Source organism: Artibeus jamaicensis, unplaced genomic scaffold (genome assembly GCF_021234435.1).
Source record: "Artibeus jamaicensis isolate MK-2021 breed Jamaican fruit bat unplaced genomic scaffold, CSHL_Jam_final contig_64, whole genome shotgun sequence".
Lineage (NCBI taxonomy): Eukaryota > Metazoa > Chordata > Mammalia > Chiroptera > Phyllostomidae > Artibeus > Artibeus jamaicensis.
In genome coordinates this window covers 3,040,816-3,055,502 of record NW_026521911.1, presented here as the reverse complement: position 1 = coordinate 3,055,502, position 14,687 = coordinate 3,040,816, and the positions used below count along the sequence as shown (strand labels likewise).

The following is a 14,687-nucleotide window of genomic DNA, read 5'->3' as shown; positions in this document are numbered from 1 at the left end:
AAGAGCTCCTTGAAGGAACTCTTATATTTTATGTGTCCCCTCCACTTGAGGTGGAAGATGAGGGAGATTAAGAAACTGCAGTGAAAACAATTACCTTAGAGATCACCTAGGCACAACTTCAAAACTGGCTGCTAGAATAACTGGCCTAAGGAAAAAAATCCCTGATAAATCATTTAATTTCAAATGTAACTTCAGACTGAACAGCCCCAAAGCCAGAATTTACAGCTTCCAAATCTTCCACTGATTTACTGTGGTCCACATTAGAAAACCCTACATTAACACAAATACTTTGCACATCAGAAGTTAAGCACAGACGGAAATTGTTTCCTTTCACCCACCACTCTACCTCTCTGGCCTTGTAGTCCTTCCACGTACAAGGGAGAGAGCAATGTTTTATTTCAGTGTCAACATCTGAAGTTGGCCCCAAGACACCTCTTTCTCCATTTGGTCTACATTCCACACCTCAGGGTCAGGACCAGGAATTGGCAATGAGGAGGAGACCACGCTAGGCTGGGAACGTGTCCGAAGAGAGAAGAATCTGCTCAATCCTAAAATTTCAACTTTCTTCCTGTCACAGCACTTCTTAAAAACACATGAAACAATGAGTCAGATCTCCGTTGGCCCATGATTCTCAGGACCAAATACAAACTTCTTTACTGGAGACAAATTCTTCACATTTTTACCATGGCTACTTTAAGTATTTAAGTCAGTTTCATGCAAGTGTTTCCTATCCCCACATTTCTACTTGCCATATTTATTTCAGAGGTCCCTGTGTAACTTTCATTTTGAACCTTTGTGTCACTTTTATTCTTACTTTCTTACTTGCTAGATACAACGGAAGAAAAAATGTTTAGAGCTTGACATACCATGACTAGATTTTAATAGACTACTTTTGAAATATAATGACAATTTACATAAATGTATCAGTATTGTTTCCTGTAATCCTTCTGTAAGAAACCACACCTATAATTACTCTTTAGTTATATGCTTACTACACTCAAGATTTTAAGCTAAAGAAAAAAACAACATAATATCTAACTTTAGTTCATTCAATTATTTACTGAATGTTTACCACCGGCCAGGCACCATTATGGGTACAGAGTGTTAACAAAATAGACACAATCCCTATTTTCATGGAAATGATGGACACTATGTTTGGAAATTCTGTACCTATGTGCCCTCTATCAGTTATCTCATCTCCCCAGTATCTTCAACCATTTCCTCTTTATCGCTCTTTCCTAACAAAACAAGTTCAAGGTACTGGACTTTAAAAATGTATATATCTTGCCTTAAGTCTCAATCCCTCCTTAGATGGCTCCCTCTTTTTTTCTCCATTTTATAGTCATATTTCCTGGAAAGAGTTTCCCAACCAGAATCTGATCACTCCATTGAAAATGCTTCTACCAAGGCCATCACTAAATCCAAAGAACACTTCAGTTCCTATTTTCCTTAGCTTCTCAGTCCCTCCTTCTTGAAACTTTCCTTAGCTTTGAGAACTCCACATACTCTTATGATTTTCCTCTCACCTCTGGCTGCTCCCTCTTGGGCCCCTATTCTTCTGCCCATCCTTTTAAAAATGGTTATCATTTACATATGTAAATGATATGTACTTACTGTGTGCCAAGCACGGTTCTAAGCACTTTAATGCTCTACAGCCCTGTGAGGATGTTACTGTTGTCAGCTTCATTTCACTGATGAGGAAACTGAAGCACGGACAGGTTAATTTGCCCAAGGATACTCAGATAGTATTTATGGCCCAGAATTTTACTTTCTGTCCTTTTTTTAAAAATATTTTATTTATTTATTTTTAGAGAGAGAGGGGTAGAGGGAGAAAGAGAAGGGAGAGAAACATCATTGTGTAGTTACTCTCACGCACCCCCCTACTGGGGACCTGGCTCGCAACCCAAGCATGTGACCTGACTGAAAATCAAAGCAGCAACCCTTTGATTTGCAGGCCAGCACTCAATCTACTGAGCCAAACCAGCCAGGGCTACTTTATTTCCTTCTTTTATTCTAGACATTCCCTCTGTATGATTATCTCTATCCAATTAATTACCTATTTTCTCTGATTCCAAAATCACTGTCTTCATCCCAGAAAATCAGAGTATTAAGCAGGCCACATTCACTCTATGGAGTGTGGCAGGTCGTAGGTACACATCAGATCTTTGCTGAATGAATTCAAGTTATCTTGCTTAGTACCTGTTCAAGTAGTAGGCATTCACCATGTATCCGGGGAACTGACCTGAACCCCCAATACAACCTCGAAAAGTAGGCATTATTCTATCTAATTTAAAGATGAAGAAACCAAATCTCAAAGAGTGTGAGTAATCTGTCCAAAACCATGGGGTGTTAAGCAGCAAAACCACAACTCAAGTCCATGGCCATCAATACGAAAAACCACATGCATTCTAGTTCATCACTCCCCTGTGCTGTGAAGGACACCGAAAATGAACCAGACTTGATCCCAGCTATGGAGGACCAACTGCCTTCAGATGGAAGACAGAAGGATATAAAATTAGAAGTAGGCTTTTGAAGGACAGCATCTGAACTGGTTCTTAAACAATGGGCAGAATTTAGACAAGCAGAGACTGGGGTAAGAGAGTAATGAGGGGGCACAACAAACATTTCTGGTGGCAGGGACAGGATAAATACATAAGAAATAGATTTATGGGGAGTCCACTGGGGTTTTCAATATGGGTTGTAGCTGCTATTTTTCACCTTATGATGTACTAATAAAACCAGGCATGTGTCTTACTGCAAGATAAATGGGGTTTTACTAGACTTGGCACTCAGTCTTAAGAGGCAGCCACTGTGTAAACATCTTACAAAACCAATTCGTAAAGAAGTCCACAAGGAACATTAAGGAGCTCACTTGCTGCAGTTCTGCAAGTTGCTTTTAAGGATGTCGTAGTCAGTGTTGAACAGAGGCCCACTGTCCTTCAGCATGGCTTTCTGGACGCTGTACACATGGACACTGGCAGTCACAGCCAGCTTGGACTTCACTGCTGCAAGTCAACAGGAAAAGCAGTCTGTTAATACACAAGCCTCATACCATGTGGGGACTTTTAACAAGAAACCCTTCTGCGTGAAAACCATTTGCAATCTGTGGTGGTCCAAAAGCTCTAAAAGGCCACATAGCCACATATACAGTATCACATCACCTCTTCTGTCTCCAACGAGGACATTATGATGGGGTAGGTGGTGGTGAGTCAGCTCTAAGCACAGCACCCGTGACGTTATCACTCATCCAGTGGACACTCAGTAAATATTAATGAATGACTGATGGTAACTGTAATTTTTTTTCAGTCAGAGAAGATTCTTACACTCTGGTATATAACTGAGGAATAAGTAATTTTTATCTGAGAAGACTCACTTACATAATTCAACTTTAGAGAAAGCGACTCTGTAACAAAATAGTACTAACCAGATAAGCCTGCAGAGGAAAGACACGTAAGAACATCAGAGGAACAGCCTCTAGTTTCCATGAAGGAACGGACTGTGCCAAGCTGACTCCGAGTCTCTGTAGTACCTAGCACGGAGCTCCACACAGAGTAAATATTATGTATCGAATAAATGAATACATCTTGCTTTGCCTACCAATGTGGGAATTCGGAAAGAAAACAAAGCAGACTCCACCACCCTGGATACATCCAAGTTAATCTGTAAGAAAATGACCCCAGAAGATGACTTTACAAAGTGCAGCTGTACAGGTTTTGTCTGCAGACACGGGTCCAGGACCACATGGCCCTGACTGACACAGTTCCTCTGGGTTCGGTTTTTAAAAAACAGAACAGTAGCATAGTCTTGACACAGGTAGACAAATTTAATTTAGAAACATTAAGTCTTTCTGACTTTAGAAAGGCATTCTTTAATTTTCTTCCTATAAAAACTATTACGGACACAACACAGTATTCAGAGACTACCGTCTTTTTACTGAGGTGCTCCATATGGTATTCATGATCGTTTTTGCATGTCTGTCACGAGTTCTGAAATCCTGTGATAAAAGTGCTCTATAAATGTTAGCAGCAATTGACCTTAAAAAAGGGAAGTTAGGCAGATGAAGTATCATATTTTAATGTTTCAGGAACTACTAATAAAAGGAATATACAGCTCTTTGGTTAAACAGCTAAATCTATTTTATGCAGATGTTAGAAGCAGATTTTGTATTGTACCTACATTAATGGCATAAGAGGAAAAACTTGCTAAATTGCTAAAATACTTACCTTCCAATTTATCTTCTCTCACTACTGCAACCTTGTGGCACTGTAAGGAAATAACACTTCATTAATGTTCAAAGCGGTGCAACTTACAATTATCAAGTTTCCTAGCCAATAATTCAATTGTACTTGGATATAAAATTAGAAACATTAAGTAGCCCTGAAAATATATGTCACGGTTTAATAGTTACACTCATTTTTAACTTGCTTACATTAAAACTTCTCAATGAGGTTAAAGAAAATGATAAAGTATAGATATCAATACAATTTTAAAAAGACGCACAGTGACACGGCTGGTGTGGCTCAGTCTATTGAGTGCCAGCCTGCAAATCAAAAGGTTGCCAGTTCAATTCCCAGTCAGGGCACATGCCTGAGCTGCAGGCCAGGTCCCCAGTTAGGGGGCATGCAAGAGGCAACCACAAACTGATGTTTTTCTCTCCTCTGTCTCTCTTCCCCTCACTCTAAAAATAAAATCTTTTAAAAAAATAAATAAATAAATAAAAAGACCCATAGTATTTCAAATCAGTATGTGGGAAAGAGGACTCTTTAATAGGTAATGTAATGAGAACTACTGTATAATCATATTGAATCTGATAAAAACTGGATGTCTCACACCAAAAAAACAGAATAAATTCTTAATGAACCTGAGATCTAAATGTAAAGAATGAAACCATATGAACACTATAAGAAAATATGGGTGAATTCTTCAAAATACTGATAAAATCTGAGAATGAGGAAGTTTCCTAACTGTAATTCAAAATTCAGAAATAATAGAAGTCCATAAAAACTGCCAACTCTTAGATGACAAATAAATAAACAAACCAAGCTTTAACCAAAGTACAAAGACAAATGATAAAGTGGAAAAAATACCTGCAAGTTATATCACAAAGGGTTAATAGACAGCTTCTAAAATAGAGAAAACAAAAACTAGCAATCCTTTAGAAAATGAGCAAGCCCTGACTGGTGTGGCTCAGTGGACTGAGCACAGGCCTGCAAACCAAAGGGTTTCCAGTTCGATTCCCAGTTAGGGCACATGCCTGCGTTGCAAGACAGGTCCCCAAGTGCAGGGGTTCGCAAGAAGCAACCACACACTGATGTTTCTCTTCCTCTCTTTCCCTGTCCCTTCCCCTCTCTAAAAATAAGTAAATAAAATCTTTAAAAATATGAGCAAGATATATGACCAGACAGTTCACAGAAAAAGAAATGCAAATAACCCTGAAACATAAGACAAGGGCCGTGTAGAAACACACTCATATACACTGCTGCTGGAAACGAACAATGGAGAGGTATTCGGCAATACCCAACGAAGTACATAAACACCCTAATTCTAAGAACATAAACTTAAAATCCACTGACAAAAATATTCAGAACACACATACAATTAAGCTATTTACTGCAGCACTATTTGTGATAGCCAAAGATTATAAATAATAAATAACTATCAATAAGGAACTGATGATACACTAAGGTATATCTATCTATTAATGTAGGACCATGTGGCTATAAAAAAAGAATGCAGACTATTTCTATAACTACCATGGAGTGATGCTTAGGATTTATTAAGTAAAAAAAGCAAAGTCCACATAGGATATAATGTATGAAAACTTTTATCTACGAAAGGGGGTAATATGGGACTTCCAGCCAAGATGGAGGTGTAGGTGGAAAAACTGCTCCTCCTTGCACAACCACATTTAAAGACAACAAAGTTTTAGTAACAAAAACGCAGTCAAAACACAGAAAACTGAACTGTACGGAAGTCCAACAACAACGAACCATTCAGGCAGACCAATAAGAGTCAGCGGCAGAGTGGGGTCAGGCAGGAAAGATAGGTGGACCAACCCAGGAGCGCAAGCGGCGGTTGGCAGATCCCAGGTGTGGGATGGCAAAGGGTGGACCCAGTAGGGGCACAAAGTGGCAGGTCACACTTTGGCTGACCAAGGTCACACATTCACGTGCAGATAAACCAAGCAAAGGAGCAAACAGTGAAATAGACTGCTCAGGCTAGGGCCCCAGCGACAGGAATTAGAGCCTGAAAGCACCAACTGGAAAGACTTTTGGGGTCAAGGTGCCGGGAGAGTTCGCTGGAGAGACCCACAGACTCCTGGAGGGTACACAAGCCCACACACCCAGGAACCAGCACCAGAAGGGCCCAATTTGCTTGTGGGAAGCGGCAGAGGGAACAGAAATCTGAGAGAGAGCAGAACTAAAGCCATTGCCCCTCTCTGACCCCGCCCCCACATATAGCCTCACACCCCAGCAACTGAGTTGCCCCACCCTGGTGAACACCTAAGGCTCCGCCCCTCATATGTAACAGGTGCGAACAGACCAAAACATTGTGGCTCAAGCAGAAGAACAGCTCAAAGCTCCAGAGCCAATACTTCTAAGTAACCAAGAGATAGCCAACCTATCAGATGCACAGTTCGAAACACTGGTGATCAAGATGCTCACAGAACTGATTGATTTTAGTCACGAATTAGAGGAACATATGAAGGCTACACTAATTGAAATGAAGGGAAATGCACAGGAAACCAGTGGTGATGGAAATGAAACTGGGACTCAAAATCAAGGGAGTGGACAAGAAGGAAGAAAAAAAATGACCAAACAGAAAAGAATGTAGAAACAAGAATTCAAAAAAATGAGGAGAGGCTTAGGAACCTCCAGGACATCTTTAAATTGTTCCAACATCTGAATTATAGGGGTACCAGAAGGGGAAGAGGAACAGCCATGAGTGGAAAACTTATTTGAACAAATAATGAAAGAGAACTTCCCCAATCTGGCAAAGGCAATAGACTTCCAAGAAATCCAGGAAGCTCAGAGAGTCCCAAAGAAGTTGGACCCAAGGAGGAACACACTAAGGCACATCATAATTATATTAGCCAAGATTAAAATGAAGGAGAGAATCCTAGAAGCAGCAAGAGATAAGGAGACAGTTACCTACAAAGGACTTCCCATCAGACTGTCAGCTGATTTCTCAAAAGAGACCTTACAGGCAAGAAGGGGCTGGAAAAAAGTATTCCGAGCCATGAAAGGCAAGGACCTACATCCAAGATTGCTCTATCCAGCAAAGTTATCATTTAGAATGGGAGGGCAGATAAAGTGTTTCCAAGATAAGGTCAAGTTCAAGGAGTTCATCATCACCAAGCCCTTTATTATATGAAATGTTAAAGGGACTTATCTAAGAAAAAGAAGATAAAAAAGATGAACAGTGAAAGGACAGCAAACTCACAATTAACAACCACACCTAAAACAAAAGCAAGCTAAGAGGACAGCTAGATCAGGAGCAGAACCACAGAAATGAAGATCACATGGAGGGTTAGCAACAGGGGAGTGGGAGGAGGAGAAGGGGGGAAAAAGTACAGAAAATAAGTAGCATAGATGGTAGGGAGAAAATAGATAGGGGGAGGGCAAGAATAATAGGGGAGATACAGAATCTAAAGAACTTGAAACACGTGGTCATAAACTAAAGGAGGGGGAATGGTGGGGGAGGAGGTGTGCAGGGTGGAGGGGAATGAAGGGGGGAATAGAACAACTGTAATGGCATAATCAATAAAATATATTAAAAATAAATAAAATAAAATGCTTCACATATGATTACCCAAATAAATAAATAAATAAATAAATAAATAAAACAAAAACAAACTAAGAGGACAGCTAGATCAGGAGCAGAACCATAGAAATGGAGATCACATGAAGGGTTAGCAACAGGGGAGTGGGAGAAGAAGGGGGGAGAAGGTACAGAAAGTAAGTAGCATAGATGGTAGGTAGAAAATAGATGGGGGGAGGGCAAGAATAGTATGGGAAATATAGAATCTAAAGAACTTGAGACACGTGGTCATAAACTAAATAGGGGGAATGGTGGGGTAGGGGTGTGCAGGGTGGAGGGGAATGAAGGGGGGAATAGGACAACTGTAATGGCATAATTAATAAAATATATTTTAAAAAAGATTTAGCAAAAAAGGGGTAACATGAATATGTATTTGCTTCTATTAAAAAATATATATAACAAGAACAATGGAAGGAGAACACAAAACCAATAAAAAGTGTTATCTGTAAAGGAGAGAGAACCTAAAAGTTCAAAGGGGGAAAAAAAAAAGGAATTTAACTAGTTGGTGGTTTAACTATGGAGAGGAATTATTTCAAGTGATTCTAAAACATTGGTTGACTGTGCATCCCTAGTAGGATATTTCCTACAGACCAAAACAACTGCAAAGAAATCAAACTATTTTCAGTAATGATATTATTAGTAAAAACAGTGGTTTTGCTTTACTAAATCTCACATATTTGGCTGAAGCAAATACATATTTATGTTAATGTAGGAATTGCCAAAATCACATCATAAGAGAAAAGAGCAATATAAAATCAAATAACTTTTGTAAAAAAGGAAATTTTAAGTCTGAACTAGGGATGTTAGTGTGTTTTCATATGTTCTCTTAAAAAAAAAAGGTGTTTTAGTGTCATCTGCAAAGCTGTATAATAAAAATTATAGAGCTTATGAGAAAAAGCGTTAGAAACTATCCACTCAAGACTATGCAACTTTGTAATAAGAACCCTAAAAATAATAATTGGTACCCGTAGGAGAAACTTTGGCCAACCCAGAGAGTTTGGTGTGGTTATATGCCGCCTCTGGGGATATTGAAAATGCATAAAAACAACTCAGTGAAATGCCAGCTTGAAGATGTGAAAATTATAATACACACCAGAACAGAGTTCCAATTCAGTGGGTTCCTGTTAAAAGTTTAGTACCCACAAGCCCAGAACCTGGCTGAGGGTAAGCCCCTTGAGTTTTTCAGCAGTTTAGGAAAAAGGAAAGATATGGCTAGTTAATGAGAGGAAATTCTTCCTTATAGAACAATTTCAGCCAATAATATGCAGAAAAATGACAGAGGTAGAACATGACTATTTTTTAACTCCTTCCAAATTAATGATCTAGGCAATAATAAAATAAAAGTCAATCTCAGCTAGAACCATTATATGAAAAAAAGCTAATGGGGAACTTCATGAAGGATAGATTAGGCTGACAACCTCTTAACAAAACAAAAAGAATCAGCCAAATGTCCCCTTGGAATTCTCAAATCATTCTTCAAAGCATCAGAATACACAGATCATTCTCAAAGATAGATCACAAGATAGGACACAAAAGAATTCTTAACAAAATCAAGAAAACTGAAATCATATCAAGCATTTTCTCAGATCACAATGGCATGAAACTATAAATCAACCTCAGTAAAAAACTCAAAATCATTCAAATACATGGAGACTAAATAGCAGGTTATTAAATAATGAATGGGTTATCAATGAGAACAAGGAAGAAGTAAAAAGGACCTGAAAACAAATGAAGATGAACACACAACACAAAACCTATGAGACACAGCAAAAGCAGTCCTGGGAGGGAAGTTCACAGCATTACAAGCTTACTTAAAGAAGACAGAAAAATCTCAAACAATCTAACCTTATACTTCAGAGAACTAGAAAAGCAATGGCAAGGGAGTAGAAGGAAATAATCAAGATCAGAGTAGAAATAAATGACACAGAGACTAAAAAAACAATTTAAAAGATCAATGAATCCAGAAGCTGGTTCTTTGAAAAGATAAACAAAATTGATGAAGCTTTAACCAGACTCATCAAGAAAAAAAAAGAGGACCCAAATTAATAAAATCAGAAATAAAAGAGGAAAAATAACAATGGATACTAAAGACATACAAAGGGTTGTAAGAAAGTACTGTGAACAACTATATGCCAAGAAATTAGATATGATAAATATCTAGAATCATACAATCTCCCAAGACTGAATCAGGGAGAAGCAGAACACCTGAATAAACCAGTAACAACTAATGAAATTGAAGCAATAAACAAAAAACTCCCAGCAAACAAAAGCCCTGGACCAGATGGCTTCACAGGCAAATTTTACCAAACATTTAAAGAAAAACTAACACTTATCCTTCTCAAAATATTCCAAAAAATTCAAAAAGGAAGGCTTCCAAACTCTTTTTTACTAGGCCAGTATTCCAAAACCAGATAAAGAAAACTGTAAGTCAGTATCCCTGATGAACATTGATACTAAAATCCTCAACAAAATACTTGCAACCCGATCCAGCAATACATTAAAAAAAGATCGTGCACCATGATCAAGTGGGTGTCATCCCTGGGATGCAAGGTTGGTACAATATTTGCAAATCACTAAATGTAATACATCACATAAACAAAATGAAAAATATCATATGATCATCAATAGAGGCAGAAAAAGCATTTGATAAGGTACAGCACCCATTTATAATAAAAACTCAGCAAAGTAGGAATAGAGGGATTATACCTCAACACAATAAAGGCCATATAAGAAAAATCTACAGCCAAAGGGTGTCCATATTCACCACTCTTATTCAACATAGTACTGGAAGTCCTAGCCACAGCGATCACACAAGAAGAAATAAAAGGCATCAAGTTGAAAAGGAGGAAATAAAACTGTCATTTGCAAGAGACATGATACTGTACATAGAAAACCCTATAGGCTCTGCCAAAAAAACTACTACTAATAGAATAAATGTGAATTCGGCAAAGTAGCAGACTACAAAATCAATACTCAGAAGTCAAAAGCATTTCTATACACCAATAATGAACTATCAGAAAGAGAAACTAAGAAAACAATCCCATTTACTGTTGCAACAACAAAAAATGAGGTACCTAGGAGTAAATTTTTTTTAATATTTTTATTCATTTATTTTTAGAGAGAGGGAAAGAGAAAGAGTGGGAGAGAAACATCAATGTGTGGTTGCCTCTCATGTGTCCCCCCTGGGGACCTGGCCTGCAACCCAGGCATGTGCCCTGACTAGGAATCGAACTGGCGACCCTTTGCTTCACAGGCCTGTGCCCAATCCACTGAGCTACACCAGCCAGGGCCCTAGGAGTAAATTTAAACAAGGAGGTAAAAGACCTACACTTGGAAAACTATAGGACACTGAAGAAAGAAACTGAGGAAGATACAAATAATTGGAAGGCTATACTGTGTTGATGGACTGGAAGAATTAACATCATTAAAATGTCCATACTACCCAAAGCGATCTACAGATTAAATGCAATTCCTATTAAAATATCAATGGCGTATTTCAAAGATTTAGAACAAATATTCAAAAAATATATATGGAACCAAAGAAGACCCAGAATAGCCACAGCAATCTTGAGAAAGAAGAACAAAGTTGGAGGGATTACAATACCTAACATCAAACTATATTACAAGGCCACTGTAATCAAAACAGTCTGGTAATAGCAAAAGAGACACATACAACAATGGAACAAAATAGAGAGCCCCAAAATAAATCCACATCTTTATGGTCATTTGATATTTGACAAAGGAAGCAAGAGCATACATGGAGTAAAGACAGTCTCTTCGATAACAGGCATTGAGAGAACTAGACTAGTACTTGCAAAAAAATGAAACTACACCAACTTACACTATACATTAGAATAAACTCAAAATGGATAAAAATTAAATGTAAGTTGTGATGCCATAAAAGTTCTAGAGGAAAAACGCAGGCAGTAAAACTTCAGATATCTTGCATAGCAGTATGTTTGCCGATATATCTCCTAGGGCAAGGAAAACACAGGAAAAAATAAACAAATAGAACTACATCAAATTAAAAAGCTTCGGCATAACTAAAGAAACAAGCAGCAAAATGAAAAAGGAACCCACTGTATGGGAGAATATATTTGCCAGTGATACATCAGACAAGGGTTTAATCTCCAATATGAAGAACTCATAGGATTCAACAGCAGAAAGACAGACAAACCAATATAAAAATGGGCAAAGGCCCCAGCTGGTGTGGCTCAGTGGATTGAGTGCAGGCCTGTGAACCATGGGGTCACTAGTTCAATTCGCAGTCAGGGTACATTTCTGGGTTGTAAGTCAGGTCCCTGGTGGGAGGCACGCAAGAGGCAACCACACATTGATGTTTCTCTCTCTCTTTCTCCCTCCCTTCCCCTCTCTCTAAAAATAAAAAATAAATAGATAGAATCTTTTAAAAAAAATGGGCAAAGGATCTGAATAGATACTTCTCCAAATAGGACATACAGGGGGCCCACAGACATATGAAAAAGTGTTCAACATCACTAGCTATCAGAGAAATGCAAATTAAAACCATAATGAGATACCACCTCACACCTTCCAAAATGGCTAATATTAATAAATCAACAAACAAGGGCTGGTGAGGACCTGGAGAAAAGGGAACCTGAGTGCAGTGTCGGTGGGAATACAGGCTGGTGCAGCCACTATGGAAAGCAGTATGGAGATACCTCAAAAAATTAAAAATGGATCTGCCTCATGACCCAGCAATTCCACTTCTGGGAATTAATCTGAAGAACCTCGAGTACTAATTCCAAAGAACTTAAACACCCCTGTGTTCATTGCAGCGTTATTCACAATCACCAAGATACAGAAATAGCCCAAGTGTCCATCAGCAGATGAGTAGATAAAACAACCATGGGACATTTACACAATGGCATACTACTTGGCTGTAAAAAAAGAAGGAATTCCTACCTTTTGTAACACCATGGATGGAACTGGAGACTATTATGCTAAGTGAAATAAGCCAGGCAATGAAAGACAAATACTGTATGATCTCATTTATAACTGGAATCTAAGGAACAAAATAAACTAACAAGCAAAACAGAATCAAAGGCACAGAAGCAAGGAACAGACTGACACCTCTAGGAGGGGAGGGGAGAGGGTGAGACTGGTTGAAAGAAGGTGAAGGGATTAGAGAAAACATGTATGTACCACCCACGGACATGAACACTGGTACAGGGACTGACTGTGAGAGGGGGCACAGAGGGCAGGGAGGCAAGGGTGGAAAAATTGGAACAAGTGTAAAATATACACAATAAAAAATTTTTTTAAATAAAAGAGTCTAAAAAAGAAAGGGGAAAAAACCAAGTAATTCTTTTGAAGACCCTCCCTCTGGGATGAGATTAGAAGGAGGCTTTTACTTTTGTCAAAAATTTTTTACAATAATCACGATCATTGGAAAAATAAAAAGTATATTTCAAAACCCATTCAAAGCGTATAATTTATCTCTTTTCTTTCTGGAAACACTTAAAACTTAAAGAAATTTAAAACAACAAAACGAGAAATCATGCTTAATACTGACTTTCCACAGGAGGGCTCTCTCCTAGGAAAAAGGCACTGTGAGTACCCATGCTCGGTCAGTCATTCCGCAGGGCTCCACAGGCCGGCCCGTGAGGCCAGGAGGAGGGTGAGCAGAGTCCAAATCCTCACAATCCCTTCAACCTCAGCGATCCCACTGTCGATGTGTGTTTTCATATTAGGATTGTATTGTTTTAAAGACTTTATTTATTAGAGAGAGGAAGGGAGGGAGCAAGGGAGGGAAACATCAATGTGTGGTTGCCTTTCACATGGCCCCTTCTGGGGACCTGGCCCCCTGGGGACCAGGCTTGTGCTCTGACTGGGAATTGAACTGGCGACCCTTTGGTTCTCAGGCTGGCCCTCAATCCACTGAGCCACACCAGTCCGGATGTATATTAGGATTTTAATTAAGATTTTGTCTTAAAGCATTCTGCTGCTTAAAAAAAGATGGGGAGAATATTCATGCCTTCTTAAATATCAGAACAGAAGGCCTTCATAAGCAAGCCACAGCATGAAAGTTTTTAACTAACAGGGGTTACACCTCATTCTGAAAAATCATCTCCAAACAATGCACTAAGGAACACTGTCTGAATCCACTTTCATCGGTTTATCCCCAAACCCCCTGAATCCCCAGAACCATGTAAAGATTCTAAATTAAGAAACTCTGTCATATGGCTTAGAATAAAAATTTACAACTTTATCTTAAAACATAAATTCTTATGGACCCTGCTCCAGAATTATGTGTGAACATTCAAAAATTTTCAAATATATCAATGTAGGAATTTTTCTTTCAGATTCTCAAAAAAACCAGTGACCAAAAAAAGAATAAAAATAAAGTTCACTGTTTTAAAGAAACACAAGGACTCCCAGGTAAAGAACTGGCTACGACTAGACTGAAGGCACTGACTAAAGGGAGGCAGGAGGAGGAGACTGAACCCTGGACACAAAAGGAAAGAAGACCCTCAGAGGCAGACTGCGGCAGCATCTATTCAAGAGCCATGCAAAGAGAGGATTCCAGTGCCGTGTTTACTTCTAAGAGTAAATCAGTCAGGTCTGCTTAATTCTGGGTTTCAGACACACGATGACATCTAATTCTACACTTGCAAATATCTTGATTATCATCTGGCTTGTCAAATAGCTTACCAACAAGGAAAGAAATTGCTGGTCGGAGAATACAAGGATCTGATCCCCCTAGCAATTTTGTTTCTCCTTGTAAATTATTCCATTGTCATTCTAGTTTTAAATCTCACAAGCTTGGGGCTCTATTGTTCTAAGACAAATTCAGTCAGTATTTTGGTAAATCAGGCTTCTGAACACATGAGCCTGAGGGAAAGTCA

At 38.7% G+C, this 14,687-nt stretch overlaps 1 protein-coding gene across 4 annotated transcripts in view; it reads right to left on the bottom strand.

Moving 5' to 3' along the window:
- Nucleotides 1–14,687, bottom strand: part of POLD3 (DNA polymerase delta 3, accessory subunit) — a 98,677-nt gene that overhangs the window by 25,953 nt on the left and 58,037 nt on the right. For all 4 annotated transcript variants that reach the window (XM_053670727.1, XM_053670728.1, XM_037148687.2 and 1 more), the window contains 2 exons: nucleotides 4,224–4,263; nucleotides 2,873–3,005 (listed from right to left, as the gene is read on the bottom strand). In XM_053670727.1, the coding sequence (XP_053526702.1) occupies nucleotides 2,873–3,005; nucleotides 4,224–4,263 (173 nt within the window). The remainder of the gene's footprint in view (nucleotides 1–2,872; nucleotides 3,006–4,223; nucleotides 4,264–14,687) is intronic.